The sequence below is a fragment of the Crotalus tigris genome, unplaced genomic scaffold (assembly GCF_016545835.1).
Source record: "Crotalus tigris isolate CLP2741 ecotype Arizona unplaced genomic scaffold, ASM1654583v1 scf7180000024397.1630199, whole genome shotgun sequence".
Taxonomy (NCBI): Eukaryota; Metazoa; Chordata; class Lepidosauria; order Squamata; family Viperidae; genus Crotalus; species Crotalus tigris.
The window spans coordinates 261,976-281,350 of NW_024100565.1; the positions used below are offsets into that span (position 1 = coordinate 261,976).

Consider the following 19,375-nt stretch of genomic DNA (forward strand, 5'->3'; position numbering starts at 1 on the left):
GCATGTAATATGATCAAAAGTGGGTAAGATAGCAAAACACCAAAGATTTAATCGTTGTTGGGATAAAGCACATGGCACTCTGCCCTATTGAGATAGTGAGCTATGAGCCTGTTTTAACAAGGTTGTTTGTATAATGTGTGTGTGTGAAATATGAATGAGGGAGGATCAACATTTCCCCCCTTCAGAATATAGCTCACCAGGGGTATGGCAACTGAAAGACCAGTAACTCACTCACCAGCTATTGTCTTCAATGGCAAGGGGCAATGGTAGGCCATTTTTCAACTAAAACCTGTACTCGATGTGTGAAGCTAATATTTCTTTACTCTTATTATTTTTAGAGTACAACTCAATGCCCATTCGGGTAGAGGGAAGACCCACTGTTTTCACAGGTAAATGTGCATAGCCACTCTTATCGTAAATCTGTCAATGGCACCAGAACAAAATAACAATAGCTGAATAGAGTGTTCAGGTTAGTGACAGACAAGCATTCCATAGGCTGTCTATTAGCCCACCTCCAGTTGATGGCTGTGAGATGTGCTGATTATGACTCCTAGCAGCCATCTGGGGATGATCAGAGTTAGTTCTATGTGCCTCCAAGACCACCATATGGGGAGGAAAGCTTCAGAGTGGTAAAAGACTTAACATATATAACAGTGTGCATATGATAATATAAAAGGGGCAGCAGATCTATGCCCAAGAACAGAACTTAAATTCACCTGCGAACAGTTTCTGATGATCTAAGAGAGAAAAATTCTTTGGGGAAAAATGTTGGGACATCATATGATGAATGGGTAAAGGCAATGGGAGAGGGAAGAGGTGCGGCCATGCAAATAGCGTGACAGGTTTAAGTTCTAAGCAAGCCTGCAGATTGCTACTTGAACTGCAACTTGTGCCCTCTGCGGAAAGGGGCTCCACCTGACTGGGTGGCAACTAAAGCACCAAAATCCATTTTTAAGAAAGATTACAAGCTGATTGATCTCAGATTGAAGTGACTGGAAGCAGATTAGCTGAAACCAAAAAAAAAAGGGACCATTTGTTTGTGAGAACGTCACTGGAACAATCCAATTTATATAAGAGTTTGAAAAGCAGAGACACTTGTACACAGCTTTTTAGTTTGGCTGAAGCTACAAATAAATGGACTGACAGCTCAGGAAGAAAAGTAGACGGTTTGCAGGAGAAGGATGAACTGAACGTAAGTAATTTTTTTTTCTTCCTTTCATCTGTCTTCTTGGGTGGTTTAATTTTAGCTGCCTTTGTTTACAGCACATTGCCCTGCAAGAGCTAATGTATTGTTCTGAGAGTTCTATCTATTTTTAAAGGGCTTCTTACAGTCACAATAGCAGCCCTCTCCAGCGTGGTGTCTTCCCAGATATTTTGTATGCACCAACTTTGAATATTGGTCATGCTGGCTGCCAATGTTAGGAGTTGCAGTCCAATCCACACAAATGGCATATGGAATGGGAAAGAATGGATCACAACTTGCTGCTATACCTCACTGCTGCTGGCTGAGAGAGAAGGGGAGGCAATAAAATTATAGTTGGAAGGGAGAGGAAGATCTGGTGAGACTTATTTCTCTCGTCTCAATTTGTTTGAAGGATAGCATGGTCTTGCCCTTCCTGATTAACTGTAATAACTGGTGGGGAAAAAAAGAATCCCTTGAGTGTGTCTGTATTATGATCAAAAATCAACTCAAAGCTGAACAATGAAAAGATGGTCTTGGCCTTTCCTTGGGTCCTAACAACTGGCCATTCTTTGCCATTGATTCAGATTGCCTGGTTCCCGGTGGACCTGTAATAGATGAAGCAAGATGAACAGGGAATGATAAGGATGAATAGGACGCAGCCTAAAGATATGACAAATGCAAGTAGTCCTCAATTAAGAACCAGAATTGGGACCAGAATTTCTGCTGCTAAGCAAGGTAATTGTTAAGTGAGTTGCACCTGATTTTACAAACTTTTTGAGCATGGTTGTTAAGCAAATCACTGCAGTTGTTAAGTTACTCCCATGGTTGTTAAGCAAATCCTCCTCCCTATTGACTTAGCTTGTTGGAAGCTGACTCAGAAGATCACAAATGGCCATCACACAGCCCTGGATCCTGTAACCCAGAGGTCCCCAAAAACCATGGAGGGGGCGTGGTTTTGTGTGCTGCCTGCATCCTGCGGATGGAGCTTTGCTTGTTTGTGCGGACCAGTTGCTGGCATGCTGCGGCCTAGTACCGGTCCATGGACCGGGATTGGGGACCCCTGCTGTAACCGTTGTAAATGCATGTTGGTTGCCAAGCCCTCGAATTCTGGTCATGTAACTGTGAGGATGCTGGAACAGTCATAAGAGTGAGGACTAGTCACAAGTCCCATTGATTCTCCAAATTCCTTGCAAACTTCTTCCCATGACATCTTGCATTTGGGGAAAAGCAGGAGGATACACCTGAACCTCTTGGAAGCCTGCAGGATGGGTTTTACAGAAAGGAACATGAATCTCATAGCAACCATTAGGATTATGTTAGATTATGATCACTTTATTGCCATGTCTGTTGGATGGCCAGCAGGATATCAGGGTTGATGGGAGAGAAACCTCTTGTAAGATCCAAGAGAACTGGGACAGGGACAGGCCCAAGGAGATTGTCCAACAGCAGGGCTAAAAGTGTTTCTGCTCATTTATGAAAATGAAAATGAAGTCTGAAGTCAGTTCAAATGCTTACCTCCAGGGAGAAGGGTGTAGAGCTAGAAATAGAGGATGAGAGACAAGTCTTTTTGTGGTATGGAACCAGAATATGAATGCTGTTACAAAGGATGAAGCCACACACGGCAAGGCAGCCACCCCCTCACCCCCACAAACAAGCAACCTGTGTTGATGGTGAAGTCTATAGGACAGTGGTGGCGAACCAATGGCATATGTGCCAGAGGCGGCACTCAGAACCCTTTCTGTGGGCATGCGCGCCGTTGCCCCAGTGGAGTTCGCCAGAGTAGCGAGCATGTGATGTTTGGAAGCGACAGGGCAGGAAGTGAGTGAGCAAGTGGCGTTGGCCACCCGGGATGGCGAGGGACTGGCCCCCACCGACTTGGCCCTGGCCACGCTCAACCAGTCTGCCATGACCACTGCAGCCACACCCACCCAGTAGGCCATGCCCCACGCCCCCCCTGAGGCACCATAATACTGATGCAGCCCTGGCACTTTGTGATAAATAAGTAGGTTTTGGGTTGCAGTTTGGGCACTCGGTCTCTAAAAACTTCGCCATCACTGCTATAGGAGGTTTTTTACTCACATTTGCTGTAGGTTAGTAAGTGTCAATCAACTGGCAGTCTCGGTTCCTCAGGGCTCCTGATAAGTCATTCTACATTTTTCAAATGAGCACCACTAGGTGGTAATCCCCTCTCTTCCCAATAAACATATCCATAATGTCAAGCAGGGAACCAGGCGCAACTTGGGCCCAAACAAAGAGACAGAGTTTAAGTCACCCGTTTATTCAGGCCTGGACAAAGGTGGGTCCTCACATGAGGCTGGAAGAACCCCAAATGTGTTTTAAAGCAAGTACAGTTAGTCTTCGGCTTATGGCCAAAATGTTGCAGAGAAATTTGTTAAATGAGTCTCGTTCCGTTTTACGACATTTCTTGCGACATTTGTTAAGCGAGTCACTGTAGATGTAAAATTAGTTACACAGTTCTTAAGTGAGTGTGACTTCCCCATTGACTTCCCTTGTCAGAAGGTCACAAAAGGGGATTACATGACCTTGGGACACTGCAACGGTCATAAATATGAACTAGTTGTCAAGCATCCGAATGTAAATCATGTAATCATGGGGATGCTGCAAAGGTCATTAGTGTGAAAAATGGTCATAAGCAGTGCTTTTTTTGTAAAAAAAAAAAAAAAAAAGGTGCCGGAACTCACACACATCATACAACCCGTCTTGTCTACCGTACAAGGTTCCATCCAAAAAAGGTGCCGGAACTCCATTCTGGGCGTTCTATGACAAAAAAAGCCCTGGTCATAAGTCACTTTTTTCAGCACCGTTGAAATTTTGAATGGTCACTAAATGAACTGCTGTAAGGCGAAGACTACCTATAGGAGTTATAAAAGTACTTGTTCATAGATCACTTAACAATTGCAGCGATTCGCACAAAGGTTGCAAAATGGGGCACAACTTGCTTAGCAATTGTTTTGCTTAGCAAGAGAAATTTTGGGCTCATTTGTTGTCATAAGCTGAACACTACCTACATTTGGGTCAGATCAGCTGAGCAATACCGCCTGTTAAGGCTGACTTAGACATGGCTACTTTCCATGAACAAAGAATGCATTAGCTCAACTTTGAGCTCTTTTGCTTTTCAAATAGTTTCACATATTTCTGGCCTTACTACACACAGCTTCAGACTCCAGGCCTGTTTCCCGATTTGGTCCACCGTGAAGGGCTGGCAATTTCAAAGCCAAACAATCTGAAACAGGGGGCATAAAACTGTCCTGATTTACTCATCAGAGCTTGTTTCGAATCACCATCTTTGGTTCATTCAAAATAACAAACTGATATTATATCAGCATGAGATTGAACACTGATTAAATTACTTACTGCCTGGGAGAAGGAGAAGACAAGGGGCCACATGATTTGAAAGTCTGCCTGGCCACGTGCTAGCTTTTGCATGCTGTGATGTGCAAATCTGGATGAAAAAAATATTAGCTATGATTATGGTTATGGTGGTGGTTGTTTGTTTTTTAAAGAGAGAATTGTGATAGTTACAACTTCTGAAAAAGGACAAGAAAAGAACACTTGCAGATTGGTTGATCTCATTGATTTCTGGAATGTTGATTTGATTTTTAAAAAAATGTTCTCAAGTCTCTGAACAGATTTATTTATTTATTTATTTATTTACTTACTTACTTACTTACTTACTTACTTACTTACTTACTTACTTACTTATTAGATTTCTATGCCACTCATTTCCCCTACAAGAATACTCTTGGCTCTTGAATCAGCATCTTAATATATTTCCCCAACCTTTTTTCTGCAATGTGTATGCATATTTCATGGCATATACAGTAGTTAAAATAGATTTTGTTATGCTGAATATGTTCAAATTATAGTTTGTTTTTAGTGAACATTTGTGATACCAAGCCGCTTTCTTCATTTTTTTAATTGTGTAAATTATTAATCTGGTGTAATCAGAAATAGCACATGGTGCAAACATAAGCATGTTTACTAAAAAGAAAATATATATATCATTTCAAAGGCAACTAAAACTAATACTGCATTCCATATAGCATTCCATAGCTTCTCACTCTCCTTATGGGTCTGAATATAAATTAAGACTATGATGTCTGGGTTAAAAAAAAATTCTGGCCAACCACTAGACAGCTGCAAACAGAAAGTTTTCTGTATCTCTGCACTGCTGCACTGCAGATTTTTGCAGCCTAAGTATGGAAGCCCTAATACAAATCCCATAATTTTTAGCAAACAGCCTGAACAATCAACTCAGTATTAGTTGTGGAAGCTATGATCTAACACAGCCAGAGGGTGTGTCTTCTGTCCCATTCTAGTTCTCATGGATTCAGAAAAAAAAAAAACACCAAATCAATTTAAATCAATCAATTTAAATGCCTAAATAAAATTGGAATGGTTTTCTGAATCATATTACTATCTGAATTGTGTTTTGTTAATGATCGGGAATGCAGCCATGGAGTCATGTCTGTTAAAAGCAGGAATGCATTTAATGGTCTAAACATAAATTTTGAGGGATGCCATTAAATGTTGGGTTTTGGGGAGTGGCACGGGGCCTCCTTTTACAACAACAATAACAGCAACCTTCATAAGCCAAGCAGAGAACGTATGCTAAACTGGCCAGAATATTTGAACAAGGATTCCAACTGGAATTGTTGGATGGTCAGCAAAATGTCTCAAACCAAGAAGAAAATAAGTCTAGTTGCCAGGACTCAACTTCCAGACAATTCTACCTGGATGACTGAGAATCTTCATCAAAGAGCTTTTTTTTCTTTCCCATTGGTCAATATTGAGTAACAATATCCCCTTAAAAAAGAAGAGTGTACAAGCGTCTATTCTTATGTAGTTTGTTTTGAAATTATTATCTCTTTCTTTAAAATGGAAGTAGAAAAAAGAGAACAAAATTAATCAGATATGAGGTGGGATATCAATGGATAAGGTTATTCAACATTATTTTATAACAGTTTTTCTCAACAGTTCCCGGAAATCCTGGTTGAAATTTCTATCCAGTCAAGATTGTACCACAGAAACTAAAGAAAGGCACAAATAGACCACACAGTTCAAGCTCTGGCTCTCAATGATTTGCGAGTGGCATTTGATTTGTTCCTATGATGAGCATTCTTGTGGCCAGATGCCTTTCAGAGATGTTGGTCTACCATTAATGATCTTTTTGTGAAAGAAATACACTCCCAAAAAACTACAAGGGCTTTTCAAGGGCATACCTTTTGAAACATCTGAGAAATACACATCCCCTGAGGTAATCTTGTTCCATTGTTTTCTCTTGCTGAACAAGAAGGTCCTGCACAACATAAAACAAAGGCAACAGGTATCACACCACTCATGGCTGGATGAGTTTAATTTTTTATATTTTCTAGGCCTAAAGCCAAGGGGTCATGTCCACTCCCAGAAAAGTCAACAGAACCACTTAAAAACAGTTCATTTGAATACTTTGTTCCAAATAACAATACCTTCAGAAATGAACCAACAGACTGTGGCAACATCAAAAACCAACTTTCACCCAGAGGCTACTATAAGTTGAGTTGGTGACTTTCCACCTCTTTAGCTGGGTTTGTTTTTACTCCAGACCTTTTGAGCCACAGTTTCCAGCATCCAGTTAAAATTAAGCACCAGATTTGTCTGGAGATGGACTATATTTTTTTCAATCAAAAATTAAAACATTTTTCATGAAATTAAAATGCACAGTTATCTGGAACACTTTCTACTAAATATTTCATCAGTTTCCATAAACATAGCTGCATAAATGCTTCAAGAGTCACTCTCTGCTAATATTAATCTAAACTAAACTAAAATAGATATCAATACATAAAAAATTTGTAAAACAAATATTTAAATACAGATGTATCTTGGAGTTAGATTTAAATATGGAACGCTGATAGTTAGCTAGAGATATTGCAGGTTAATGGAGAAATGCAAATTATTAAGCTAGCACGTAACAAGCTAATACAGTCCTAAAAGGCACTGACTGTTACATATTTATTTATAGAGAAAAAAAAATTCAACATCTACAGAGGCAACGTTTTGGTAGGCCAAGCTGTATGAAATTAAAGGCAACTTTGGAGTTTTAAAAATGCTGCATTAGGCTCAGGTTGATAGTGGGGAATATATCCAAATGTGCTATGTCTATTAATAACTGGCTTGATGGGGATCTTTCAGACATGCAAATTAGTATCATCCTGGCTAAGGTGATAATAAATGTGCCTAAGGTTGTGGGAGGAAGCAAGCAAATATATGTAACCCAGCCACTCATCTCTTTTAAAAATATAAATTCTAGCTGTTGAATTTAAAATTCTTTCTTTAGTATGAAGTATGCAGGTCTCTTAGCTGAAAGACAAAAAAAAAAAAAAATCAGGTGAGATAGCCTTTATATGAGCAAAACTGGATATGATCTGAAGTGTTATTTTATATCAGTGTTTCTGAGCTTTGGCAACTTGAAAATGCGTGGACTTCAACTCCCAGAATTCCCTAGCCAACCTGGCCCACAGATCTTAAAGCTGTCAGGATTGAGAAACACCGTTAAAAAAGAATTATCTAGTGTGGGAGTAGATAGAAAATCTTAGTTTTAGTAAGTTGATGTAATGGCCTCTTTTGCTACTGTAGGGTTTTGCTAGAAAATTAAATTTGTCGTTTCTCTGCTTTTCTTCACAGACTATAACTGAAGAATTACACCCAGCACCAAATAATCTTCACAAATGCACTGCAGTTATTATTTCTCCAGCCTTGTGTGGCTCTTTCTTCTGTGTCAAGGGTAAGTTGAAAAATACATTCAACGGAGGAGTATATTTATTCAGTTTATTCAGATGTATTCAGTTTATACTTTAATGCAAATCTTCCTTATCTTCAGTTCCTAAACATGAGACCTTTTGAAATTCACTTTATTCTGAGTGTTGTGATTCACTTCTCCAATCAAAACATGCATCTAAAATAAATGAATAGAGAAAAGTATGTATAAAAATTCATGGGGCAGTGAAATACACATAGAGAAATATATTATATTAGGGAAATGGCTGCTAAAATGTGCACATTATGTCTGTACTATGAAAAATGAGCAGATTGATGCAAAAGCAGGACAGAGGGTTTAGCCTGAAAAAATAAGATGCTATGAGAAACTACAATTGGCACATTTCTTCATCTTTTACTACAGTTAATCCATTTTGAAATAGCTGGGGTTTGGAAGAAATGACCTAGTCTTCAGTCATTCAGTCTAACCCTCAACCACTCTATGGATCAGCACTCTCCATGCCCCTCTGTCTCACACCGCCTCCTTCAGATCCTCCATGATCCGGGTGTCATCCTTTATAGTGGCTCATTCTCCTTTTTCCGCTGATCACTCCCTGCATGATTGACTTTTCGAATGAGTCAGCTCGAATGACATGACCAAAATATGACAGCCTCTGTTTGGCGATGTTGGCTTCAAGAGATATTTTTGGTGAGGTTCGATCTAGGACTTTTTTCTTTGTTATTTTTGCAATCCATGGGATGTATAATAGTTACCTCCAGCACCACAGTTCAAAGGCATCTACCCTTCTCCTATCTGCCTTTTTCAGACTGCAAGTTTCGCAGCCATAGGTAGCAATTGGAAAAATTATTGTGTTGACTAACCTCCATTTGGTTGTGAGGCTGATGTCTTTACTCTTTCAGATGTTATTCATGCCAGACATTGCAATTCTTCCAAGTGCTATACACCTTGTGATATCAGGGCTACAGTCACCACTTCAGTTGATTTTAGAGCCCAGGATGATGACTTAGTATGAAATATATAATCCAAATAGTTTTGGGGGCCTGCCATATGAGGAGTTTAAAATGTTTTAAGTCAGATTTCCAGATTGTAGAGATTATAGACAAGGATTCAGAAGCATTCCGGACTAAGAATAATGTGGAAAACTCTTTTTTCCCATGGGATAATTTTTTTATTAATAGGAAGATAACAAACTAGTAAATCCCAGTACAGGATGACCCCAAACAACTGTTTATATCAAGGTGGAGGTATCAGCTCACCAGATGTTCCAGCAGCAGTAGCCAGCAGGACTAAAAATGAAATATTCTGACAATTATAATTCTATACACACACACAAACACACACACACACGCTTTGAAATATTCTATCTCCAAAGGATGGGGATGATCCATTTGCTTATCAATGTCTCAAAATACCAATTTTTCAAAGAGCTTGGCTGCTTTTTGAATTAGATCTTTGTTTAATGTGCAATGTATAATGACAACTTGGAAAACAGTGACTGTACATCTCAGCGTGAGTTTAATATCAGGATCCTGGAAAAGCTAATGGCCACATACATACCCACCTCACTGTTCAGATTCTGTCTCCCATTTAACAGGCGTGTACAAGATGAGCTGAATTTTCTCTGCCTTTGCACATGGAAACTGACAGCCATCACTCATGCAAACTCCAGACAGAGGAAGGCTGTAATTCTATAGTCACTTCCTTGTAGTAAATTTAGAGAAGCATATTTCTGAGTAGGCAGCATAGGATTGCCCAGTTCAAATTCATGCCATTTTCAGGCTGGAGTTCTATGCTTATTTACCTCGCAATACATTTCATGGAAGAATAAACTTTCTCAATGTATGTTGAATTCATTTTTAGCTTATGGTGTCATAATGTTTGCCCACCGAGATACGCTAGTCATTCTTTCTTTTAGCTGGACACAAACATACATGATGTTACAGTTTGCAAAAGCCCCATTTTTTTCTCTAGAATAAATCCAAGGTTCAAGTTCCACACTACCATATCCAGATGACCGCTAGAGGGCAGAAAAGAGATAAAAGTAATTCTAGGATGCCACTTAGTGCTCATGCCTATCTTTGCAACCCAAGCTTAGCAAGGTGCATAAACTTCATCTCACTCCATTGCACCACCACTACAATGGAAAGTGCAGGCCTGAGAAATAGAAACAGCTATTTATTTTCTAAAGTTGCTAACCAGTATTTTACTGGTCTGACTACACTTTCAGCTCTCTTCTGATCAGGAAGTATAATCAGCAAAAAAGGTATATGTAATGTTCTGTGCTTATGATTTCCCTATTTTCTCTTAAAATGCAAAGATCTTTCAAAGATGACTCCTTTGTATAGGCACTCCTGTTAATATTTTCTGTTGTTGTTGACATGGTCTTCTGTACCAGGGTCAAAAGAATTTTGCTTTGAGTGACTCTTTTTTTTAAAAAAAAAAAACACCTCTGCTTTTCTGACTTCTGTTCAGGGACAAGGGGTCTTCTTTGGAGGAAGGCACAGTTTGTTGGTGAACCAGCTTCTTAGTTACAAATATCTCAGTCAGGCAAATTAAAAAAAAAACTTTCAAAAGAAGACTGAATATTTCCCAGAAAAGAAAGAATTTTGGTGACTCCATAGCTTTCAATAGTCATGGAATATTGCCAACCGTTGTATATGTTTGGGAACATAAATGAGCACAAGGGAATTTTGTGCTTCATCCCAGTCATGGGATTCACAGAGAGTAGAACCACTGAAATGATTGCTCTGAAACGGTATCTTATATTAGGAATATATCCAAATAGTTGTTTCCATTTGAAAACATGGGAGACATCATGCAAAAAAATCTGGACAGTTTCTTTGTCCAGCGTCCATCTAGGATTGTGTTTGTTGACAATAAGAGCAGCTATTCTTGAGCAGCAAGAAAATCAAAATCCTCCCACATTCCCAATGAAAATATTTTATTGTTCAGATCAAAGTGCTTCCACATGGACTTTGTCCCTGTTTGCTTAGAGATTAGAAGTAAGGCAAAAAGAAGATAATGGTTTATACTGGGGACTGCAGTAGTTCATTTTTGGGTTCTGATTTATTATGAAATGTTTTTATGCTTGCTGTCCATTTGGACACATGCCATACCCTGTCCTAGGCATTTGTGATTGTTGTTGTCAATACCTGAATTCTAACAAGCAGAGCCCTGAACTTGGACAATGGGGAGTCACTTGTTCCATCCTTTTGATTGTTCTCTTAGTCCAGAGAAAGGTGCAAAGTGCTTGCCTGCTATTGTTTCCAGCCAGAATAAGTCCCTTCCCATACAATGGAAACAGTTATGGGTAGCCTTCACCATCTTTGGGATTATCTAAACAGGATGACTCTGGTAAAAATAGAAGCAAAGAGTTCAGGAGAAATAAAGGTGCTGTCAGACTCTTGATTTTTTTACCACCCTAGACTATCACAGTTCTTCCCATACAATACTGAGAACCAGTTTGATGTAGTGATTAAGGCACCAGGCTAGAAACCAGGAGACTGTAAGTTCTACTCCCATCTTAGGCACAAAAGCCAGCTGGGTCACTTCGGGCCAGTCCCTCTCTCTCGACCCTACAAAGGAGGCAATGACTAAACAATTCTGAAACCTTGCCAATAAAACTATAAGGACACTGATTTGGAAGCATACATACTACTCCTACAATGCAGAAGTAACAGGTTTCTCTCATTCTGGACAGCCTTTCCTATCCTACTCATCCACACCCACCCACATGAACATATACACATAGAAATGTCCCATTTTCTACTCTGACTCTTCATCTTATAAAGGGCAAGCATCCTTTGCGTACAAATATGAAGGTTATATTTCAGTCCAATGCTTTCTAGGCTTTGCTCCAAAAACTCTTGTAGCAATTGGCAGAAGACTATCCATTCCTACAATATTCCTATTATCATTTTTTTAAAAAAATTCCTGTTCCTACTTCCCTATTCTTATTACCCAAGATTGTACCATGAGAGAAGGGAAGTGAATAAGTTTATCATCTAAATCAGAGGTCGCCACACTTTTGAGCACTAGGGACTGGTTCGGTGGAGAGAGGTTTTTCCGTGGACCAGAGGGGGTGTGGTTTCATGTACTGCCTGCATCCTGCAGATGGGGCTTTGCTTGTTTGCACGGACCAGTTTCTGGCATGCCGTGGCCCGGTGCCGGTTGATGTACCGGGGGTTGGGGGACCCCTGATCTAAATACTAGATGAGTATTTCAAACTCTGGTCAGAAAGCTACCTAATTCTGTAATAGCTTTGTTTCCCTATGCCATCCTTCTGGTAAACTCGCAAGATTTGTTTTTCTCACCATGCACATGTATACATAATCTGAACTAGACTGTGTTGTTTCTCTGTGTCATGTAATATATGTGGGTATATTCTGTATTTATTTATTTACTTTTATCATATTTATGTAATCTGTATTGGAGGTGGTGACCCTGTATGCAACGAAATTTCACTTTAATATATGCTGATTAGTGCACATTCAAAGTGATAATAAAGCTTTATTGTTGTTGTTGTTGTTGTTGTTATTATTATTATTATTATTATTTCTCTACCTCTTCCTCCTCTCATGTTGAAAATGAATTTCCACTTGGGGATTGTTTTTTGATGGCAGATGAGCACTGTTATGCATTCCAGGCCAAACTCCAGCAAAAGGGAGGCGTTCAACAATAACTCTTGCTTGGTTGGGATAACTAATCCATATCCTCATTAAGGGCTTTTGAAGTTCTTTGTTGTGTTGCATTATCCACTGTCTTAGCCATTATTTTTATCTTGGTGCAGCCAGAAAGGAAGCTGTATCTCCCAATGCAGACACAATGGCTTGATGTTCCAAGCTCAAAAGAACTCAGTATTAATATTTTGTTTGAATTCTTCTCACAACAAGGACACTGAGCCATGCATTCCCTAGATTTTCATAATTAATATTCCAAGGAAGTGACATCTGGAACCTCTCCTCTAATTAATCCTATATTTGTTGTTACTTTTGCTCTGCTTCATTCCTGCTTTCATTTCTCCTTCTGTTGCAATTATCACCTTCCATCCCCTGTTTTGTTTATCTCCTTTTCAAGTGGTTCTACCTAATTAGACATCATGTATTCTGATGAGTCAGTATCAATTACTGTTACTTAATCTAGTTAAGTGGGCAATCCTAATCTGTCAGAATCACAGGTTAAATGCTTTTTCCTCCTTCCCTAAACATTATTTAAAAAGGGGAGCTCTTTTTATTTCAATACACATTTTTATAAAGCAGCCCCTTTTTAATCTCTACAAAATACTTAAGGAATATTATTTAAATTTTGCAGAGTCCATATATGACTACCTTTGATCATAGACTGCTTTGTTGGTGATATTGCTAAATAATGTCTTGTTAAGTTCGTCCCATTTTTTCTTCTACCACCATTACTAATTTGGTGATCAATTATTTTAATATTGTTGAGGGCTAATGTAACATATTGTACTCTTTTTTAGAGAACAATGGGTAAATGCTGCAAATTTATATTTGGTACTTGATATGAGGTGAGAAGCAGGACTACAACTTCATAGCTAAGTCAAGTAAAATAATCTTTATTTGGTTAATGGCCAGCACAAACAATTTTATGGCAGTTAAGCTACACTACTACTATACTATTTTTTTTCCTTTTCAGAAAGTTTATTTTGTGTCAAAAAGTTCACAGCACTGACTATCCAGTTACATCCTACCTTCCTGGATTTGGGAACCTCACTAAGGGATATAACAAATATCTCCGGCCAAATTTTGGTGGTAGGTCATTTCTGTGATTCAGTAAAAACAAAGTACCGTAATCATTTGTCCTTGGAGGAAGAAATTATTTTCTTACTTTGCTACCGAAGAATAACTTTAATATTAGACTTTTGGGTGTAATTTGTTCCTACCATAGCTAGACTATTATTCCTTGCCCATCCCTGAGCCATATGATTCATTTCAACAACTCAAGTCTCAATTCTAATTTAAACTCAAGTTAAAACCTGAAAAGGTTCTTGAAGTGAATGTTTCTATTGGCAAAAAGATTTTGATTCATGCAGTCTAAATGCTTAGATCACCTCTCCACTAAAAAGTACTTTGAACTGATTTGCAAACCTGGCGCTCTCAAACTGTTTGGACATCAAGTGTCATAATTTCCAGCCCATACATCTGGATAGCACCAGAGTGGAGAAAGCTGGGCTAGGATGAGAGAGCATCAGCACTTTTGTTCAGTCACATAGTATGAGCAGGCTGGATGAAGTTTTTAGAACCATCTTCCATAATCCTAACAATTTTTCTTAATATTAGTGCATGTATAGCCAAAGTATGTATTGTTTGGCTTCAGTGGTTAAAAAAAAACATTAGGTCCGTTCCATTTGTCCTTAAATGGATACAGGATGAAGAATCAATAATTTTGAGCAGAACTCTTATTAACAACTGCTCTTTAGGTGTGGGAAGAACTTTAACTTTGCCTGACATTTAAAACAGGGCTCAATCCAGTCACCAATTCTCATTTCATTTCCCCAACCTTCAACTGTGGAGTTAGAAACATATGTTTCTATAACAGTCTGTTATTTTTTCATGAAAATATGGCTTTGTGGATGTAACCTTCCAGGTGTTCTGTGCACAGATAAACATATCCATGAATTAGGGATATATGCCTTTGGTTAATGTAAGGAACCATATATTGATCTGCTGAGCTGCAGGGGATTATCATGGAAAATGAAATAATGGTTATGCTTTAGGTCAGGAGTAGGCAAGCTTGGCTCTTTTATGACTGTGGACTTCAACTCCCAGAATTCCTGAGCCAGTCATGCTCAGGAGTTGAAGTCTGGGAGTTGAAGTCCACCAGTCATAAAAGAGCCAAGGTTGCCTACTCCTGCTTTAGGTTATCTAAGAAATTTCTGTGTGCTAGGATGCTGCTTTTGGACTCCTTCATTGTTCTTCTTGTTCCTTGAAATCAGTGTCTGTTATTGGAGATGTGTGAGAAAAATCTGCTGCACACAACAAGAAATATCATTTCGCTATTATAATGGAACTTTTTTTTTCATTTCCTAGGAAAACCTGTGACGATAGCAATGACCCTTGATGTTGCCAGTATTTCCAGCATTTCAGAAAGTGATATGGTAAGCAAGTAATCCTTACTGTGCACATAAGGAAATAGAACTTCATAGTATACTACTGCAGCTTTGAGAATACAAAGTCCCTTAGACTGCTAATATTTTGCAATCCAGATTGACCCAGAATTAAGTTCCATCACTCTCTAGTAAGTGCACTTAGCACTGCAGAAGTACAGCTTGAGAGTAATTTCATGGCTTTAATAACATTACTTTAATTCCCTCGTTTTTTAAAAATAACATTGGGCATTTATATAAGTGGTAGAGAGATCATTTAAGTGAAGTGGATTTTGTTTCATGTTCTGGATTTGAGGATCACGCTTCCTTCTATCATGAGGAACTTTTTTTAAAAAAAATATTTTATTAATTTTCTATTATTACACTTCATTCGTGCTTAATGAACAACTTGTTTTCTGGGTTAATTTTTTGCTTAGTAATAGAAGTTAAGTTCTTACTCTCTATCTTGTTTTTTCCAGCCATTGATAAGATAAGTTCCATGTTTGAAAATATTTTGTGTCTTCTTTTTCTTTGATTCTCAGTGTAAGTCTATCCATTTCAGCACAGTCCAGTATTTTCTTTTTTTGTAAAAATTTTTATTTTCAATTTTACAATACATAACAATCTTACAAATACTTCAGATAAAAAATAAAACAAATTGATACACACCACATTCAGTCTTGCCTGCCCATTTCCCCCCAAACCGCATCCCACCTCAAACCAACTTACTTCTTTCCCTCTTTTTCTTCACTCACCCCCCTCTCCTCCTTCACCTCAACCTTCCTACTTACTTCTCACCTTCTTCTCCTCCCTTTTGATGCGGTCCAGGGGAAATGCCCGAGCAGTTCCTCTCTCAAAATTAAAACATTAATATTATATACAATAAGACTATTTCTACTTTATCTGAACTACTTAAACTTCAAACCATCCACCCCCCACCCCCTCCCCCCACCCCCTCCCCCCCAACTTCCCAGAGCAAAATACAGGATTATGCAAACATATTAAACATAATCTATTTAAGTTTACTAATTATACAATGAACAAAATCATAAAAACCCTTAACTCTCTTCAAACTTTAACATCATAAGTTTATAAACAAAATCATTACTCATAGAATAAGTGAAACTTTGTAGTTCCATATTTCTTCTGAACATATTCTATCCATCTTCTCCATACGTTAAAATATCTCTCTTGTGAATGGTCCTTTAAATAAGCAGAAATTTTAGCCATTTCTGCTAAATTAGAAACCTTAAATACCCATTCTTCTAAAGAAGGCAGAGTATCCTTCTTCCAATATTGACCCACCAGTAATCTTGCTGCTGTTATTAAATTCAACATTAAAATAGTTTCTTTAACATTAAAATCCACAAAAATTCCCAAAAGAAACAGTTGGGGAGTAAACTTAATCTTCCTTTTAAAAACCTTTTGAATGTTCCACCAAATCATAATCCAGAAGGCTTTAATAACTTTACAAGTCCACCAAACATGAAAATAGGTTGCATCCAAGCAACCACATCTCCAACATTTAGGTTGCAGGTTTGGGTACATACAGGACAGCTTTTTAGGATCCAGATGCCATCTATAAAACATTTTATAAAAAATTTCCCTCAAATTCTGGGCCTGCGTAAATTTAACATTTCTAGTCCAAATTACCTCCCATAGGTCCAACGAGATTGGTTCTTGAATATTCTGGGCCCATTTAATCATACAATCTTTAACTAACTCTGTTTCTGAATCCAATTTTATTAACTCATTATAAATTCTTTTAATATGGGCACATTTCTGATCCTTGATCTGAATTACCAAATTTTCATCTACTAAAGTAATTCCCACTTTCTTATCAGTCCAGTATTTTCTTGATTATCTCTTCATCCAATGGTGCTTTTTCATTTTTCCAGTGCTGGGCAAATACAATCCTCACTGCTGTTAATACATGTAATGTTAAATATACACTTTGTTTATCAAATCTTTCTGGAATTATATCTAATAAAAAAAGTTCAGGTTTAAAATCTATGTGTTTTCCTAACATCTTTTCTAACCAAGTATGTATTTTTGTCCAAAGTATTTTTGCTTTAACACATGTCCACCATGTCTACCACAGGTGATAATATGTACCAGGATTTTGATTACATTTCCAGAATTTACTAGACACATTTTTAAACATTTTTGCTAATCTGACAGGCGGAATATGCTATCTATAAAACATGTTATATAAGTTTTCTTTATATGAAGTTGCCATTGTCAATTTATAGTTTCTTTCCCAAAGATTTTGCCATTTCTCTAATTCTATATTGTATCCAAATTTTTTTGCCCATATTATCATTGTTTCTTTCACTTGTTCATCTTCCATTTTCAAATTCAATATAAGAAATTATACAATTTCTTAATCAGTATTTCATCAGAAGTCAACAACACCTGACTTCCAGTTTGCCACTGCAGCGCCTGCAGATGCAGAAAGGCGAGCTCCGTCTTCCATGCCTGAATTCATCCCCCTGAGGTACCCTGGAAAGGGTCGAAAGTCGCCCTGTAGGGGTGACAAGCAAGGAAGGGATCCCCACTTTATTGCGGGAGGGTGACAGCTCTTCTGCTTGATCCAGGGCAGCTCTCCAAACCAGCGGGGGAAAGACCAGCCATAGCAATATGGCTTGTCACTAAGCTGCTGACAGCCGAAGTCAAAATTACTACCAAGCACCTTTAAAGCAATGTGGATGAAACTGGGTGGGATCTGATCTTCTCTTTAAGACTTTAAATATCTTTTCCTGTAAAAGCTGCCCAAAGTACTTTTCCCCCTGTGAGGAGAGAGAGAAGGGAATTTCTACCCCACCCTCTAAGAACAGCGGCAACTAACTACCCAGGGGAAACAGAACAATGATGATATGCAAATAGATAAGATGCATATTTAGAATATTAGATTTTGTTATGAAAAGGGAAAAAGGAAGAAGTTGAGATAAGGGAAACTTTGGTTACCTACAGCTTGGAAATTATAAATACCAAATGTTAATTTGAATATTGAGGGGAAATTAAAGCTTGGGAAAAAGGTAATAACAGGACATTGATTGTATATAAGGATTGAATGTAAACACAATTAAGATATGTATAAGCTAAAAATTATTGATAGATGTAACAAAGGTGGTTTTACTTAGTTGATAATAATAAGATACTAGCTTAATATGAGATAGTAGATATTAAGGGAAAAAGAGAGGAAATATCTGATGTTATAACTTGAGATTTGTACTAAAGATTTATGTATGTTATTGAATTATTGACTACCCAGCAACCACGTTGCTTTTAAAATGTTTTAATTGTAAAATTAAAAAACTAATAAAATATTAGAAGTCAACAACACCTGATCAAACATTGTCTGGTCTTTATAAAAATGTGTATTTTAACATCTTTATCATACCTTGATTGTATTTGCAGTTGAGGCCATCGTGATAAGTCAATACCCTGATCTTCTAACTCTTGTTTAGAGTTTAATTTTCCATTTGTATTCAAAATATCCTTATATGTTAGAATTTTCTCAAATTTAACTAAGTTTGGGTGAATGAATGCTTCCATCATTGATAGCCATCCTGGGATTTTTGTATAGATTTTGGTTTTATCTTTTCCCATACAAATAATAATGCATTTCTTATATAATGGTTTTGGAAAAAATCTATGGGTTTTATTCTTTTCATACCATAAAAATGCATGCCATCCAGGTTGCAAGTCATGTCCTCCTAAATATAACAACCTTTTGTTTCTAAGGCATATCCATTCTTTTAACCATGTTAGAGCACGTGCTTGGTAGTATAAGATCCAATCTGGTAGTACAAATCCTCCATTTTCTTTAGCTTCTTGTAGCATTTTCAGTTTAATTCTGGTTTTCCTTCCTTGCCAAATAAATTTCAAGATCATTTATATAAGTGGTAGAGAGACCATTTAAGTGAAGTGGATTTTGCTTCATGTTCTGGTTTTGAGGATCACGCTTCGTTCTATCATGAGGAACTTTTTGTCCACACCTCAGTGGAATTGATAACAAATTCAGAGTGGACATTGGGACTGTGATGTAACAGGTTAGGTAAAACAGTTCACTAAAGTCTCTCAATGATCTGAAGAACTGCTACTGAGTAATTATGCACGAGATTTTATTTTTCAAATTTCATAATACAGGAACAATGGGATATCAATGTTGCTTTAGGGCTTGCCCTTCTAGCTGTATCTTGATGACAATTCACTAGCCATTGTTGACAGACATATCTTCATCTCCTTTGTCTTATCTCTAATCCACAGCTGAAGCCACATGCTTTCTCTTTAATTAATTCAGTGT

At 37.8% G+C, this 19,375-nt stretch overlaps 1 protein-coding gene across 1 annotated transcript in view; it reads left to right on the forward strand.

Annotated features, from left to right (window-relative positions):
- The first annotated feature begins 959 nt into the window (after window positions 1–959).
- The window catches only part of LOC120301799 (gamma-aminobutyric acid type A receptor subunit pi), a 34,101-nt gene continuing 15,685 nt past the window's right edge, over window positions 960–19,375 (forward strand). Inside the window, exons 1-4 of the mRNA XM_039329433.1 lie at window positions 960–1,192; window positions 7,871–7,970; window positions 13,617–13,732; window positions 15,011–15,078. Coding sequence (XP_039185367.1) covers window positions 7,915–7,970; window positions 13,617–13,732; window positions 15,011–15,078 — 240 coding nt within the window. The 5' untranslated portion in view covers window positions 960–1,192; window positions 7,871–7,914. The remainder of the gene's footprint in view (window positions 1,193–7,870; window positions 7,971–13,616; window positions 13,733–15,010; window positions 15,079–19,375) is intronic.